The sequence below is a fragment of the Heterostelium album genome, assembly GCF_000004825.1.
Source record: "Heterostelium album PN500 unplaced genomic scaffold PPL_scaffold8, whole genome shotgun sequence".
Lineage (NCBI taxonomy): Eukaryota > Evosea > Eumycetozoa > Acytosteliales > Acytosteliaceae > Heterostelium > Heterostelium album.
In genome coordinates, this window is record NW_008805070.1 from 305,371 (window position 1) to 322,354 (window position 16,984).

A 16,984-nucleotide genomic window follows, 5' to 3' on the forward strand; every position below is an offset into this window, starting at 1 on the left:
TAAAAAAAGTGTTTTATTATTTTGTTATTATAAATATAAATAATGTGTTATAAATGATAATCAATAGTATCTAGATTGGATTAATCCAAATGAATAGATTAAATTCCCATTGGATACCAAAAGTTTGCTTGTGGTCTTACTTTTTTGATTGGAATCGACGACGATGATGTTGTTGGTGTTGATGATTTGTTTGGTGTCGACGATTTGTTTGGTGATGGTTGATTGTTGTATTGTTGCTGCTGTTGAATGCTGGTAACAACGGATCTACGTTGTCCATATCCATAGAGATTATTACTGTGATGATTGTTGTTTTGGTTGTTAATGTTACCGGTGTTGTAGTTGGTATGATAGGTGGTGTGATAGTGGTTGGTGTAGTCAGAGGTGTCTCTCTTGGTAGGCGAACGAGTAGAGTTTAACAATTGTTGTGGTGGTTTACGATGATCGTTCGCCGCTGCTTTGATCGGTGTCGACAAAGGTGTTGATATCGGACTGGTAGTAGTCGAAGAACTTGTCAAAGAGCCGGTAGCAGACACCGAGTTGGAGTTGGTCGACGACTGAGACGATGAGGTGTGAGAATAGAATTGAATGAATCCATTCTCATTGTCAATATCCATTGGTGAATCGAATGTCTTTAGCTTCTTGAATGGCGATTGAATTGGAATCGATATATCATCGAAATCCGTATTGGTAAAACTATTGTTATTGCTATGACTACTAACACTTACACTACTACTACAGTTTGTAAGACTATTGTGATTATTATTATTATTATTGGTATTTATGATCTGATTGATATTATTATTGTTATTACTGCTATTACTGTTATTTAGAATGTTTAATAAATTATTACTTGAGTTACTATTTGTACAGGGTGAAAGGATTTTCAAGAGTGGCGTGGAAGAAGTTGGAGGTGGCCCGATCTTGATGGATTGCGGTGAGTATGGAAGGAATGTTGAGGTTCTCGCTTTAGGAATTTGAATGGGTGGTGATGTTTGTAATTTAACAGGTGATGAATATGGTGAGTTTGATTTGTTGGTTTTTGGTGTTGTTGATATTGTGGTAGTTGTTGTTGTTGTTGTGGTCGTTGATGTTTCAACAACAACATTATCATCAATGATAGTATCATTATTAGTGTTGTTGTTGTTGGCTTGCTTATATATCTTTAGTTTAATGGGTGGAGGTTCAACCAATGGATTGGTTGATTTGCTGGTTGCAACCACTCTTGTTGTCGAGTTGGTGGTTGGCTTCAACGACTTTCTTGGCGCGATGGAACGACGTGGATTTATGGCAAGACCTGGATTGATCGATTTTCTTGGTGCAATCGATATTCTTGGTGCAATCGATGTTCTTGGTTTGATTGAAATACGACCGTTCGCCGGACGATTGATAGATGGACGTGGTTGTGGCGCAATTGACTTGCGAGCCATCGATTTACGTGGACCGCCGACTGCGATACCACCTACGCCAATTGATGGACGTGGCGCAATCGACTTACGCGCCATTGATTTACGTCCAGCAACATGGTTGATTTGGCGTTGTTCGAGAATGACACGACACGGTTGATATCCTCTATTCATAAATCTATTCTTAAATCGCTGTGAGAGATCTTTCATCCTGTTGGTCAGTGATGACTTATTCTCTGACGAAGAAGCGGAAGCAGAACTAGCGATGGAAGATGGAATTGAAGTTGATGTGGCGGGCTGTTGTACTTTGTTGTTGGTAGTTGCTGTTGCTTTACTGCTCTTGAACTCCTTCATCTCAAAATCACCAACGCTACTCTTTGGTGTTTGGTTGTCGTCCATTGTCACCATATTCAAAATTCTACCAAAAATGGAATCATTACTTTGATTTATTGGTGTGGTATTATTACTGGTGGTGCCAACACTCTTTTTCAATGTAGATTGTTGGGATTGATTTGTTTTTTTCTTTGCAGAAAGTAACACTTTTTCTTCTTCTACAAAAATATTATAATAAAAATATTAATAACCAATTTAGAATATTATTATTATAATTATTAAATCATACCAATCTTTTGATTTCCAGTTTCCATCAAGTTTGAAATTGGATAATTAATGGCCATGTTTAGAATATGATCGATTCCACCTACTTGATCAAGAGGTGGTCTCAGTAGGAATGGAAGAAGTCCCTCAGCACCTTTCTTTTGCAGGAGGAACGATTCCGATGAATTGACGATACCCAATGACACTCTAAATAGTGATTTTATACCTTCAAACATAATCAAGTCCCATATTCTCAATGTCATTCCCCAGTCGACTAGAGTGGTAAAGAAACACATCCACCATGGTGTAACATATAACAATGGATCGATTCCATTATTTTTCTATAAAATTTATCATGTTAATTATTATTATTATTAAATGTTTAATATTATAAATTATAATACTTACCAAATGTAATGCTAAAGGTTCATTAACAATTTCTAAAACCTTTTGAAATAGTTGAGAATCGGAAATTAATTTTGGCATTCCAGAAATGAAATAGCCAACCATGTGTTCACGTTCCAGTAGTGAAACCAACATCCAAAATGCATCCTCTTTGGTATGATACATTAGAAATACACCAGCAATATAAGACATTCCTTGACAATATCCAACATTTTCTTTGTGATAAGAGTAACATTGTAGTACATCTAATAAATCTTTTTTACTATTAAACAAATATTAATTTTAGTATTAAATTACGATAAATATAATAATATAAATTTAATAATTACCCTCTTTTTGTAAAAAATCTCTTATTATTTGGAAAAGTTCTTGGAACATCTAAAAGAATTTGCTCTGTATGTTCATTTGGTGGTTTCTGACAGAGTTGACGAAAGTAGTCAGCTGGAAATTGATCTTTATGATATTTGATATTGAGCATCTTTCTCCAAACAATAGAACGTAAATACATAGGAATACCTTTTGAACATAATTCCAATATCTAGAAATATATAGATATAATTAATTAATTATTTTTTTAATGATAATCAATCTTTAGAATAAAATTTACCTTATCGGGATTACTTGTAATATTTTCATTCCAGTTTAAAATTAATTTATTCCATTGTTTTTCGGTGAGACTACGCTGGTCGATTTGATCTTCGGATTCCTCTTCGAATTGTAACATCTGATTTTCAATATCGTTCTGATTCATAACGAATCCATATTGATCGAGTTTCGCATTCTTCTTTGTTGGCGATTGAATGGTATCTTCATCAACGATTGTGGTACCACCATCAAACTTTGTCGGTGTAAGATGAACCATTATTATCTCTATTTGATAAATATAACAAACAAACAAACAAACAATAAAATAAATAAATAAACAAACTGATCAGTTTTATTTTAAAACAAACAAACTATATACAAGATGTGAAGTGATGAAATGAGATGAGATGATGTGAGTTACAACAATGTGTAACTCTTTTTGCTTTACTATACTAAAATATGATATAAATATAATTATAATAAATATCTAAGTTAAGATAAATAAAAACAATGAAGGTTTAATTAAAAATAACATAAATTTGTATACAAAAAAATAGTGAACTATGTTTTGCGTTGTCTTCATCAAAAAACACAACCCATTTTCAAATTCGGGAACAGTTTTTTTTTGATCAAAAATGTACAACGGATCAAATTTTTAAAAATTTAAAAAATAATTCAGATAATCCAATTAAATTTAGCTTTGAAATTCGTAAAAAAGGTTATATTTGCAACTTTTTTATTATTGTGTTGATTCTATTAGTTTAAACAAACTATCAGAGCTACTCTTTATAGGATGAATTCTTTGATTTGATGATTTCAAAATGATATCATTTTTATATAAATCAATCATCATATCACTAAAATCTATGAAAAAATAAACATTTTAAAAAAGTTAATAAAAAAATAATGATAATTTACATGTAGTTAACATAAACATACCATTTTCATCATTTTCATCTAAATAAGGTATACCCATCAACTCTAATATGCTGTTTTTTGAAAGTATTGATTGTTGTTTTGTTGGTATTTGAAATGAAATTAAATTGGCAGCTTTTTCTATTGGTGATAGATTGTTGTTGTTGTTATTTGTATCTGTTATTGTTAGTGAAGAGAGTAAACAGAGTAGAGCTAAGCGTTCTGGTGTGAACATCAGGTAAGCAGGTGTAAGCGCACTGTCGTTCAAAAGGTTTAGCGAGCACTGAGCAATCAGTTTCATTCTCGAACGGTCTACAAGATCATCACCAGCGTCACCTATGAATTTGAGGTAGTTTAACAAGTAATTATGTGGTAACCGACTTGAAAGTGCAACATTAAAGTTTAATGTTCTCAAAATTATATGTTCAGCATTAACTATATTTCTTTTCAACTTGAAAAAGTCCTAAATCGAAAATATATCACATAAACTTTTATTAATATATTATTATTATTATTATTATAAAGTAACACAGTTGCTAACTTATTAATACTTACATCATCTACAAGCAACTTCTTTGAGGTTAATATATGGTATCCTACATTCATAATATCACTTACACCCAACTCTTTCGATGATGTATAGTTTAGTTTTACACCAATCAATATACATGCCATCGCTACAATCTGTAACAGAAAAAAAGTTAATTAGAACATATGTACAATCATCTATTTATATGTGATTTATTAAATAATAAATATACATACATATCTATTATATTCATTTATTGATCTATTACAAAGGTATTTTTGAAAGATTACAGATGAATGATAATATAAAGTATTATCTCTTTATAATAAATAGATTATTAGTATGTGACAGTGTTTTAATTTTGTTTGCAATAGTTTTATTCTTACAATGGTAATAAGTTGCAACATTTCTTTATAAACAAGATAGTTAGTTGTGATTCAATATAGAAATATTTACATGGTTGTTGTTCTAGTTGATTTCTTAATGAACTGTCAATCTCTATATCAATATCTAGATCAAAGCAATCATACTCATTTTCATCAAAATTGATAGAAAATAATCTTTGTACAATACTGTAAAGATTCTTATTTTGATTCATATAAAGTAGTTTACAAGTTTAATATAGTAGACATTTATAACAAATCAAGAGCAGACCCAATTTTTCAAAAAAAAAACAATTAAAAAAAAAATAAGTAAATTAATAATATTTTAATTTTAATTAAATAAATAAAATAGAAAAGTAAAAAGATAATATTATTAATTTACTATTTTTTTATCTAAACAGTTTGGAACAGAAAGATTAAAAAAAACAATTAAAAAGAAATAGTTTAATTGGTTTATTTGATCATATAACTTTTATCTCAATTTTGATTCATGCATTAGGAAATTTCAACAAATAAGAATTTAATTTATATTTAATAGAACCACGTCAAAAAAATCATTGTATCTCTAATGTGATCTTATCCCAATTAAAATCAGATTATTTATTCACCAATGAAAGTTTATTTGTTTTTTTGAAATAAACACTATTTTGAAAAAAAAGTAGTCATATGATTAAAATTTAATTTATTATAAATATTTGAGTGGATTTGTAATAAAATTAAAATCATTAAAATTGTCTTAAATTTTTCAATTCTTCAATCTATCTATCAAAAAAAATGAAAATTATTATTTTATTATCTATACTATTTATATATTTAAATATTGTAAAATCAGTTGATCCTCCACCTACACATAGTTTAATGACATTAACACAATATAATGCAATAACTATCAAAGAAAATGGTGTATGGACAAGAACTCAGTTTAATGTAACAGTAAGAAACAATATGAATATATTCAGTGTTCTAGATGTCAACATTGAATGTATGGATGATTCATTGCATCTTAGATATCCATCCGATATTAAAGATGTAGAATTAGTTTCTCCAAATGTCTATCACCTACCAAAATATCTAAGAGAACAAGGTGGATTAAAACCACAATCTTCTTTTTCATTTTTGTAAGTATATTAAAAACCATCAATAAAGTTTTTTTATTTTACACATATTAATTTCAAAATAAATAGATATATAAATGAAGGACATAATCCAGCTCATTTCGGTTTATCCAACATTGTATTCAATGAAAGTGATAAATAAAAAAATATTTTTTTAAATTAATATCAATGTTTATTTTATTTGAAGAATTTGGAAGTACTCCAAAAGGAATCTGGTAGTTATATTCGCCTGGAAATGTCAGTGATTTAAGTGAAGAAGGTAAGACACCTGGTTCAATATAAGTAATGATTCTCTATTCTTTGGTTCAGAATCTAATACTGACAAACCAAATCCTCGAGTATCTTTCATATGATATTTTTATAATTCGATTAAATTTAATTAGATTATGATTCTCTCTATCATCTTTATGACTATAGTTATTGTTCAATATTAAAAATAAATTAATTAATTATTATACTATTATTATCGTATATATATATAATTACCAGGATAATAGTTTAAGAATGGTAGATCCTATTGAATAAATATCAAATGATTGAAAATACAATTTAAAATTTGCTTCCTCAAGTATTAAATTTCATTGTTAATTGATTAAAATTGAATATGTTTGAAGTTTTAATATCACAGTGAATGATTCTATACTTTTCCAATACCTGTAAAATCTCAAATAGTTGGGAGATATACTCCCAAATTATATTTCAACCTAATACACCTATGTATCATACACTATACTATCTTTTTATTTAATTTAATATGTAATAATACCAGATACAATAACAACAATAATAATAATGCAATATTCAATAATCTTTTAACAACAATAATAATATGGATATACGAAATTAAATATCTCATTTTATTTAGTTAAACAGAATGGTGGATATAAACCAATTGACGACTTAAATTCTACTGGATCAGTCAATTCAATAGCATTTGGATCGTTAATTGGATTGATTTTGTGTCCTCTACCATAGATTTGAACAACGACCATTTTTCTCTTTTCTTTGTTCAATACATATTGTTCAAAGAAATCCAACACGTCACACTTCTTAACAGTTGATAGATAATCAACTTGTTTTTGTCCTTAAAAAAATAAAACAAACAAGAATTAATAAAATTGTTATAAAAAAATTATCAGTTTGATTTACTTACTTATTTTTTGGTCACCTTCATATGTTTGAGTAATTTGGGTGTATTCCAATGCTTGACGTCTATTGTTTGGTTTTTTCTGTAGTAATATCTCTTGCAAAGAGGTGACATACTTTTGGATCTCCGATTCATCTAAAGCGTTGAGTTCCTCCTTCAATCCTTGTTGAATGTACTCATCGATGCGATCAAATAGATACTCTGGATCTTTGGTGTCTGATTGTACCTGTACACGTAGATGGACGGTTGCCAGTTCTTTGTCTGATGCTGTCTCAACGATATATCCAAGCTGCTGTTTGGTACGCAATTCACTGAAGAAACTACTATAGATCAATTGGTCGTAGAGCATTCCCATCGAATAGAGTTCAACCGAACCTTTACCGACCTGGAAGTAAGCAATACACACTGAATTGACTTGATTCTCATCAACAAAGGTTTGACGAAGATGATAACGTTTGCCTTGGGTAAGCTCTACACTACGTGGATAGAGAATGTCACACTTTGGGGATGGTCTTCTCTCGTTCATTACTTTTGGCAATTGGTTTGAAAAGTTGAGCACTTCCTCACGACTGAGATTACCTGTGATTACAGATTGAATGTTCATGGTCTTGAAGTAATGACGAACGAAATAGAGAAACTCTTGGTAGTCGACCGATTCTAGTACATGGATATCTTCGGCAGTGCCAAAGATTGTGTTGCATAGGAATGGACGGATCTGATTGAGTCCGTGATCGATTGGACTGCAGAAAGCGGTGTTTCTCTTCTTCTCGAGAGCTTTGGCAACTGCCAGCTGGAATTGGATCTCTGACAAGTCGAATGTCGAGAGCTTACTAAAGATGTCGAGAATGATTGGAGCGATCTTGTCGTTGAATCCACGGATACGATAGCTCACACCGGTCAGAGTGATTTCCCACTTGAATTTGGTACCGCTCATCAAAGCGAAATAACGAACATCTTCATTCAACAGTATTTTAGCACACTTCTTGAGGAGATAGACCATGGTGAGTTGGCGTGCAGTAGCAATCGACGAGTTGAATTTAAAATAAAAGTTTGCAAGCGGTGTATTGAATTGAGTGTCTGGAGAGAACAAAACAGTTATTCCTTGTTCATCGAAGAGCTTGTCCAATGGCTGAACGACATTGGTTTGTTCCGACTTGATATCGAAATTCTCTGGACTGTAGGGATTACGAATTGGAATGTACAGCTTTGGAGTTGGTTTCTACGGATTTCCATTTTTCAATATCTTCCTTTTGTAATGGCAACCTTTGAGTATTGGAAACAATAGTATTTATGAACCAATTGCGCTTGTTTTTCATATTGTTTGGAATAAAGATTGATACTAAAGATATCAAATGTTATTATTAGATTTTCATTAAATTCTAATTATTATACTTTGATTTAACTTACATTGCATTCTCTGGATTGAAACAGTTTAATATCTCTTGATATTGTTTGGTGTTGAATGACTCGAAAATGTATTCAAAGCTTAGGATATCACCTCTTTCGATGGAGTTGATACAAAAGTGTTTACTGATGGTTTCGGCATAGGTCATCAAGTCAGACTTTCCAATGGCTGCCCAGCTTGAATGTTGGAGTTGCTGTTTCTCATCGTAGAGATAGGAAACATCTACTTTTTTCATGAGTTCAATGTAGTTGTAGATATGGCCAATGATAGCATCGTAGTTTTCAAGTCCCTTCTCGGTCAATGCAATATCGATAAAAAAGAATTCGACATTCTGGTCCAATGGCGCATTTCCAGTCGACAAAGAATAAGCGTAGCCCAGTGATTGTAGATATGAAAATAGCGAACCTCTTGCTTCGTGTCCAATGATATGAGAGATCAGTGACACTGAGTTATTCTTGTAGTTGTTATAGTAGGAGAGATGCTTTGGAATGGGCCAAGAGATAGAGATGCAATTGCTATCTTTCACTGGAACAATGAATGATTTCGACGGTTTAGAAACTCTGAGCTCGCAGATCTCTGGCAATACCACATTGTTGTTCTTGATCGATGAGAAATAAGAGGTTGCCAACTTCTCGAGTTCATCCAACGACTGTGGACCGATGATGACCAGATTCATTAAGTTGGCGGAGTAGTATTTATGGTAGAATTCAACCATCTTTGAGTGTAGATCGGCTTTATTGAGAGTTTCCAGTGAACCACAGTTGAACATGGTAAGCGGATGGTCATCGAACGACATCAGTGTAGCGTAGAAACTGTGTACATTATCGTTCTGTACGTTTGCCTGGTACTCAGAGTTGACAGCGTTCACCTCACGATGCGGGGCATCTTTGGTGAAGAGTGGCGAGATGAAAAACGATGAGAACCGATCGAGTGCCTGCTCGAGATGTTGCTGATTGATCTTGAAGTAATAGGAGGTACAGAAGTAGCCAGTGTCTCCATTATAGCTGCCACCGTTCTACTCGATATAAGTGAGGAACTCCTTCTCCACTGGATATTTCTCTGTACCCAAGAATAACATGTGCTCAAGGAAGTGAGCCAAACCTTCGTATTCCTTTGGATTTAGGAAAACTTCCAACACCAACCGATAGAGATGCAGCGGATTGTTGTTCTTGCTCATCGTGAATCAACAACACTGAGATGCCATTCTCCAACTTTACATATCTATATTCTCTATAGTCTGATGGTGATTTATCAATTTCTACTTTATTATTCATTTTTATTTATATTTGATAATAATAAAATAAAGACTTTTTGATTGAATTAAATGAGAAAAAAAAAAAAAAAAAAATTTGTGAATTTTACGTTTTTTGTGAACATACCATTCAAAACAAAAATACCATTCAAAACAAAACTGGCTCCCAACAACTTTCGCCTGCGCATTAATTTTAAAAAAAAAGTAAAAATTAAAAATTAGTGGGGTTAATGTGATCTGAGTGGTTTTTTTTATTTTATTCGGCCAGTTTTGTTTTAAATGAATAACAATGTTTATTTTATTAGAAGTAAACTTTTAAGTTTTTTTAATCTTTTTGATCTCTGTGAATGTTCTGGGAGATCAATCGATGTCTCTCCAACTGTTAAAGTCTTTAATGGAAGTGGTATTGCTTGTTCATCTATTTCAAGTTCATATCCATCATCGAATGCCAAGGTTTCCAAGGAATTTGGAAGTACTCCAAAAGGAATCTGGTAGTTATATTCGCCTGGAAATGTCAGTGATTTAAGTGAAGAAGGTAAGACACCTGGTTCAATAAAAGTAGAGCACGATCCTAGGTAAATGGTTTCCAATGTACCTGGCAAAACACCTGGTCTGATCGTAACTTCATAAGGACCAGCAAACTCCAAGGTTTTCAAGCTAGGTGGCAACACTCCTGGCTTCAATTCATAATCGTACTCATGCCCCAATCTCAAATACTCTAGTCCTAGTGGCAGAACTCCAGGTCTTAATTCATGTCGGAAAAAGAAACCAAATGTGAGCTGTTTCAGTAACTTTGGTAGCAATCCAGTGGGAATAGGTTGATCGAAACTATCTCCAAACTCCAACTCTGTAATATACTCTGGGATAGCTTTTAGTGGTAGATTCATATCGTAGTGCATAGTATTTTGACGTATACTATCGGCAGAGTATTTATTTAGGATTCTTTGTATAGATTCTCTATTCTTTGGTTCAGAATCTAATAGTTGACAAACCAAATCCTTTAAATTCTTCGAGTATCTTTCATCAGATATTTTAATAATTCGATCAAATTTAAATAGATTATGATTCCCTCTATCTTCTTCATGACTTTAGTTATTGTTCAATAATAAATAAAAATTAATTAATTATTATACTATAATTATCATATATATATATTTAATTACCAGGATAATAGTTTTAGAATGGTAGATCCTATTGAAAAAATATCAAATGATTGGAAATACAATTTAAACTTTGCTTCCTAAAGAATTAAATTTCATTGTTAATTGATTAAAATTGTATATAATTAATAATTTATAGTTACAGGTGGAATGAATCCTAAAGTTCCTCTTGTCGCTTTGAATGTGGATTTCTCTTCACTGATATCCATTACAGATGGTTCTGATTGGTCTTCAGAACTATTCATTTGTAATTCTTTCTCCATAATTGTTTGTTTGTACTGATTGTATTTCTCATACAAATCTTCTACAGCATCGCTTTGACCATCCAAAAATATACAACATCCAAAATCACCAAGAACCAATTGATCGTTCTCGGTCATAAATATATTCGAAGGTTTAATATCACAGTGAATGATTCTATACTTTTCCAATACCTGTAAAATCTCAAATAGTTGGGAGATATACTCCCAAATTTCCGATTCAAAGAAATAATTCTCCCAAATAAAATTGAAAAGAGCCAAAATATTAATATTAATAATTGATTAAATTTCAATAAATTAACTTTTTTTCTAAACTATATTACCTTTTAGCTTCAACTTTATGATTGAATAATTGTTGTAGATCACCACAACTACAATATTCAGTTATAATATGAAAGTTTTTGATATCTTTTTCATCCAAATAGTCTACCAGTTTAACAAATTTATTTTCATTCTCCAACAACTCCATAGCTTTGATTTCATTTAAAAGACTTGAATAATGCCTTGTATGTGTTTCATACTTAATTCTTTTATAGACACACTATAATTAAAGTAAATAAATTTCTTTAATAAATTGTAATTATTATTTCTATATTTATTATTGTTCTATTTTAACTACTTACTAATTTTCCAAGTTGAGATCTAACTAAAAATACACCATTAGCAGAATTTCCGAATCGAGTTAATGAATCATATGAAATTTCATTTATGATATGTTGCTTTAAGATTGGGAGCAATGGCGATTGTATAGATTTATCTATGGCCGAATACTTTTGATAACTACGGAACTGAAATGAGTAGGAATTGGATCGATCACAATCTATTGATAGAACAGAAGGATCATTATCTTTAAAAACAAACAATCTAAATTTGCTGCATTTCTTTCTCTCATATGGTAAATAAAATGTAGATGATCCGTATTCTGAAACAGAGCCAAGTAGATTCATTTCGACACCATTCTCAATTGCTGCTCCATCCTTTTCTGATTCTTCTTCTTTTTCACCTTTAGGATAAGAAATTATTAAATTAAACAAAGTTTTATTCTTGAAATAAAAAGATATAAACTCTTCTCCTTCCTCAATATCTTCTTCTTCTTCTTGTTTTTCCTTTACTTCTTCTACTTTATCTTCTTCTTCTTCTTCTTCAACTTCACCCATATCAACATTAATTTCATAATGAAGTGGAACTACTAAATGACATTGAAGATATTCTGCTTCTGTATTATAATTATTATTATTATTATTATTATTATTATTATGTCTATATTTGATGATAAATTCCTCTGATATTTGTTCGCAATCCCTTGCTATCAATGATTTCAGTGTAGTTGGTAGCACTCCAGGTAGAAATGGTTGATCGTAATTCTCACTTAAAACAAGAACCTCTAGTGTTGGTGGTAGTGAACCAGGCAGTAGGATTTGATCAAAATATTCTCCAAAAATCAACGATTTTAATTTGGGTGGCAGTGATCCAGGTTCTATTTGTTTATTGAAATCATCACAAAATGTAAATGATTGAATAGTATTATCATCTCTAAAAGTTCCTGTTTTAATACTTTCACAACTATCATAATAATACATTATATAAACTTTTACAAAATAATGTTATTCAAAAAATGATAGTAAAAATAAGTGATGAAGGTTTTTTTTTAGAATTATCATTTAATGGGGCATTTTTTTTTTTTTACACCAGCGGTTTATTTTTTAAATTTTAAAGAGCTACAAATGTGATAAGTTCATTCAGTATTCTTTTGATGCAATATAAAACAAAATTAGTATTGATATAAAATTATAAATAATTTCAATTATTTATTCTTTAAGAAACTAAAAAATCCTTTTTAAAATTCATTTTTATTTCCCCAAAGGTCTGTTTAATCTTTTCAAAAAATTTTATAATCCAATTATTATTTTTTAAGTTGAGAACCAGAGTTGGTTCTCATATCCCTTGTGCCATCTTTTTTGGTCATTACAGGATGAGCATATCTTTTATCAACCTCACCACTTTTAGTAGTAGCCCATTGATAATCACTTGATTTTTTAGAAGACATTCTTTAAAAGAAAAAAAGAAAAATTATCATTAATTAAAATAATAATATTTATACAAAAAAAAATAACTAATATTTACCTATTAACTTTTATTTGTTTGTTCTTTGTATTGTTGTTTGTTTAAATGAAATTATTTAAAAAAACAAGTAAAATTTGGATAAAAAACAATTGGACTATCTGAGGGAATTGTTCCCCAAAAGTTATCTAGATAAATAAATCTAGAATCTTCATGATTGACTCTTTCAAAAAAAATTATTGGAAATCTTCGAAAATCAAAATGCAAGGTTGTGTAATTCCATTTTATCCCTCCCCCAAAAATGAAAAATTTTGCAAAAATAATGCGAGAATCCAAAAAAAGATGTGCAAAAAAAATCAAAAATGGTATCATTATAATGTCAAATCCATATGGTTCGAAAACAGAGAGCATTCATGCAACAAGTTGATGTGTTGTAAATATTTGATAGTTCATGATAAAAAGATCAACTGGATCACAAATGGTTAAGGTTGTCGATGTACACGAAAGAAATCCAACATGTCGGCGATATGGTGAGAATAGAAGATTCTCTGTTGCCTGTTACAATGAAAAGAATGATTCGATCTACTTGGCATATAACAATAAGATACATCGTCTCGATCTTCGAAACGCCGAATTTAAAAGATGTTATCTCAGAGTTCCTGAGAGATACGACCGGTCGTCAAATATCAACGATGTTCTACAAACAATCGTTATACGCGGTATCGTTCGAACAATACACTCTATGCAAATTGGATATCAAGCGAGAGGAACTCTCGGAACTCTCTATTAACTACCAACCATTTACGGCGTGTCACGATAACAACGGTAATTTCTACATTCACACCAAAGATGATCTATTCATAAGACTAAACGTTGAAACCAAAGAAATTGAACATCTCACCTCGATTCCTGTCAATATCTATTGAGTAACTTTAGATATTCAATAGCAACAAATCAACCTTTCTTCACCGAAGATACCTATCAAGAGAGGGTTGGGGATCTGTATCTCTAACATATTTATAACTTTTTCTAAATTTAACAAAAAAATTAGTTTTTAAATAAAATAATTTTAAAATAAAATACAATAATCAGTTTTTTTACATCTTGTAAATTGATGGAGTAACGTTTTGGGTTGATTTAAAAAAATTTTGTGAAATTAATAAAATAAAAAAAAACAATAAATTCAAAATTAAATTAAAAAAATGAACATCAAAATTTGTGTGTGAATTGACATTATTAGTTTTAAAATAAAATAAAATAACACAAATATTTAATATATATATTTGATTTAATCAAATCAAATCAATATAATTAAATTAAATTAAAGATTAGTTAATAAATTTGTAAATATATATAATAATAATAAATTAAACAGATAAAATAAATAAAAAAATGACAAAAGATGAAACAAAAGGAATAAAATCATATTATGTATCAAAAATAGAAGAGTTAGAGATAAAAGTAAATGAGAAAGCACAGGATCTTCGTAGATTGGAAGCACAGAGAAATGAATTGAACAATCGTGTCAGAATGTTGAAGGAGGAGTTGCAGTTGCTTACCAACCCAGGTTCACACGTTGCCGAGGTGGTCAAGTTGATGGGTAAGAACAAGGTGCTCGTCAAGGTCAATCCCGAGGGTAAGTTCGTCGTAGACATCGATCCGTCGATCGACATTGCCAAGTTGACACCGTCGACCAGAGCAGCGCTCAAACACGAATCGTATACACTCCACCGTATCCTGCCAAACAAGATCGATCCACTCGTCTCGCTCATGAAAGTCGAAAAGATACCGGATTCCACCTACGATATGGTCGGTGGACTCGACAAGCAGATCAAAGAGATCAAAGAGGTGATCGAGTTGCCCATCAAACATCCGGAGCTCTTTGAGAGTCTCGGTATTGCACAGCCTAAAGGTGTACTGCTCTACGGTCCACCAGGTACCGGAAAGACCCTGCTAGCACGTGCCGTCGCACATCACACCGATTGTACCTTTATTAGAGTGTCCGGTTCCGAACTAGTACAAAAGTATATAGGTGAAGGTTCACGTATGGTTAGAGAGTTATTTATTATGGCAAGGTAAGTTTAGTTTGTTTTATTACTATTTATTATAATTATAAAGTTTCAACTTAATTATTCTAATCTTTATAATAATAACAATTAACCATAGAGAACACGCACCATCAATCATTTTTATGGATGAAATCGATTCGATTGGATCTTCGAGAATTGAAGGTGGTAGTGGTAGCAGTGACAGTGAAGTACAACGTACTATGTTGGAGTTGTTGAATCAACTCGATGGTTTCGAAAGCACCAAGAATATTAAGGTTTTGATGTGTACAAATCGTATCGATATTTTAGATCCAGCACTTCTCAGACCAGGTAGAATCGACAGAAAGATTGAATTCCCCAATCCAGGTGATGCTGTAAGTTAATTATACATTACATATTATTATTATTTTATTTACTGGTTTATTAATAATTTATTATTTAAATAATAATAATAATAATAATAATCATAATAATAATAATAATAATAATAATAATAATAATAATAATAATAATAATAATAATAATAATAATAATAATAATAATAGGGTCGTTTGGATATCTTAAAGATTCACTCTAGAAAGATGAATTTGACAAGAGGTATCAATCTAAAGAAGATCTCTGACAAGTTAAATGGTGCTTCTGGTGCAGAGCTTAAAGCTGTTTGTACTGAGGCCGGTATGTATGCCTTGAGAGAGAGAAGAATTCACGTCAGTCAAGAGGATTTCGAAATGGCTGTTTCAAAGGTTATGAAGAAGGATTCAGAGTCAAATACCAGTATGAGTAAATTGTGGAAGTAAACAAACTAAAAACAAACCACAATACAACAAAAAACAAACAACATACAACAAGCACGTACATAAATTCCTCTTCTTTGTCAACAGCTGACAACAACATGTCTTCTTCTCACATCATTCATTCATTCATTCACTCTATCAAAAAACCAACCAACCAATTAAACAAGTTGTTATTTCCAAGTCACTAATTTGTTTTCATATTATGTAATCATCGCCATACATTCAATTAATTAAATATCAACTGATTATAAAAGTTGTCAAACAAACAAACAACCAAACAACATATAGAAAAAATTAATAAAAAAATAAAAAATGTATAAACAATGAAATTAAAAACAATGGTAATTTATCTACAATCTTATCTTATAATGATTCAATACCAATTTTTTGCACAAATATAGAAAGATAGATAATATTAATAATTCATGTTAAAACAACAAATAATAACTTTTTTTTAAATTTCTATTTAAAGACAGCTACTTTATTGTTATTCAAAAGAAATATTATTTGATAAAAAAAATAAATGGAAAATCAAACTATTTATGAAGTTACTGTTGTTGTCGACAAAGAATCAGCAGAAAAGGTTGAGTCCTTCATTGAAAAGCATGTTAATGAAGTAGTTTTATTGGACAATGGAACACTATTCAAAAGTGGAACTATTAACAAGTTAAAATCTACCGACACCAATTCCAATACCGTTAGTTTTATCAACCAATACTATCCTGTATCACAGCAAACACTAGAACACTACTTTAAGGTTCATGGACCTCGTATCTCTAGAGAAGTTAAATCAGAATTTCAAGACAAAAATATTACAATAACTCCAAGAGTTTATACTGTTTTTAAAGAATTTTTATCTACAAACTAACATTCTAAAATTTGTTATTTTAATAAATTTTATTTGTTTCATTCCATCAGAAATAAA

The 16,984-nt window shown here is 30.7% G+C and overlaps 8 protein-coding genes across 8 annotated transcripts; 4 read left to right on the plus strand and 4 right to left on the minus strand.

The window, feature by feature from the left end:
- Positions 1–98: 98 nt before the first annotated feature.
- Positions 99–5,032, minus strand: PPL_07771 (RabGAP/TBC domain-containing protein; the record flags this gene model as incomplete). The annotated part of the gene is made up of 10 exons (XM_020578605.1): positions 99–1,954; positions 2,026–2,341; positions 2,409–2,667; positions 2,735–2,943; positions 3,013–3,275; positions 3,762–3,854; positions 3,909–4,368; positions 4,461–4,589; positions 4,671–4,752; positions 4,821–5,032. 10 exons carry the CDS (start codon positions 5,030–5,032, stop codon positions 99–101), a joined length of 3,879 nt encoding a protein of 1,292 aa, XP_020431474.1.
- A 559-nt stretch (positions 5,033–5,591) lies between these two features.
- Positions 5,592–6,074, plus strand: ecmF (cellulose-binding domain-containing protein; the record flags this gene model as incomplete). The annotated part of the gene is made up of 2 exons (XM_020578606.1): positions 5,592–5,935; positions 6,002–6,074. The coding sequence occupies 2 exons, from the start codon at positions 5,592–5,594 to the stop codon at positions 6,072–6,074; spliced, it is 417 nt and encodes a 138-aa protein (XP_020431475.1).
- Positions 6,075–6,789: 715 nt separating this feature from the next.
- PPL_07773 (uncharacterized protein) lies at positions 6,790–9,758 on the minus strand (the record flags this gene model as incomplete). The annotated part of the gene is made up of 5 exons (XM_020578607.1): positions 6,790–7,016; positions 7,086–8,254; positions 8,487–8,815; positions 9,071–9,499; positions 9,621–9,758. The coding sequence occupies 5 exons, from the start codon at positions 9,756–9,758 to the stop codon at positions 6,790–6,792; spliced, it is 2,292 nt and encodes a 763-aa protein (XP_020431476.1).
- A 271-nt stretch (positions 9,759–10,029) lies between these two features.
- PPL_07774 (uncharacterized protein) lies at positions 10,030–12,736 on the minus strand (the record flags this gene model as incomplete). The annotated part of the gene is made up of 5 exons (XM_020578608.1): positions 10,030–10,822; positions 10,900–10,976; positions 11,040–11,313; positions 11,480–11,697; positions 11,780–12,736. The coding sequence occupies 5 exons, from the start codon at positions 12,734–12,736 to the stop codon at positions 10,030–10,032; spliced, it is 2,319 nt and encodes a 772-aa protein (XP_020431477.1).
- Positions 12,737–13,059: 323 nt separating this feature from the next.
- PPL_07775 (uncharacterized protein) lies at positions 13,060–13,203 on the minus strand (the record flags this gene model as incomplete). The annotated part of the gene is made up of 1 exon (XM_020578609.1): positions 13,060–13,203. The coding sequence occupies one exon, from the start codon at positions 13,201–13,203 to the stop codon at positions 13,060–13,062; it is 144 nt and encodes a 47-aa protein (XP_020431478.1).
- Positions 13,204–13,478: 275 nt separating this feature from the next.
- Positions 13,479–14,229, plus strand: PPL_07776 (uncharacterized protein; the record flags this gene model as incomplete). The annotated part of the gene is made up of 3 exons (XM_020578610.1): positions 13,479–13,490; positions 13,666–13,936; positions 14,165–14,229. The coding sequence occupies 3 exons, from the start codon at positions 13,479–13,481 to the stop codon at positions 14,227–14,229; spliced, it is 348 nt and encodes a 115-aa protein (XP_020431479.1).
- A 380-nt stretch (positions 14,230–14,609) lies between these two features.
- psmC5 (26S proteasome subunit ATPase 5) lies at positions 14,610–16,062 on the plus strand (the record flags this gene model as incomplete). Its single annotated transcript, XM_020578611.1, has 3 exons — positions 14,610–15,292; positions 15,336–15,639; positions 15,811–16,062. The coding sequence occupies 3 exons, from the start codon at positions 14,610–14,612 to the stop codon at positions 16,060–16,062; spliced, it is 1,239 nt and encodes a 412-aa protein (XP_020431480.1).
- Positions 16,063–16,582: 520 nt separating this feature from the next.
- PPL_07778 (uncharacterized protein) lies at positions 16,583–16,927 on the plus strand (the record flags this gene model as incomplete). Its single annotated transcript, XM_020578612.1, has 1 exon — positions 16,583–16,927. The coding sequence occupies one exon, from the start codon at positions 16,583–16,585 to the stop codon at positions 16,925–16,927; it is 345 nt and encodes a 114-aa protein (XP_020431481.1).
- Between the last annotated feature and the right edge of the window lie 57 nt (positions 16,928–16,984).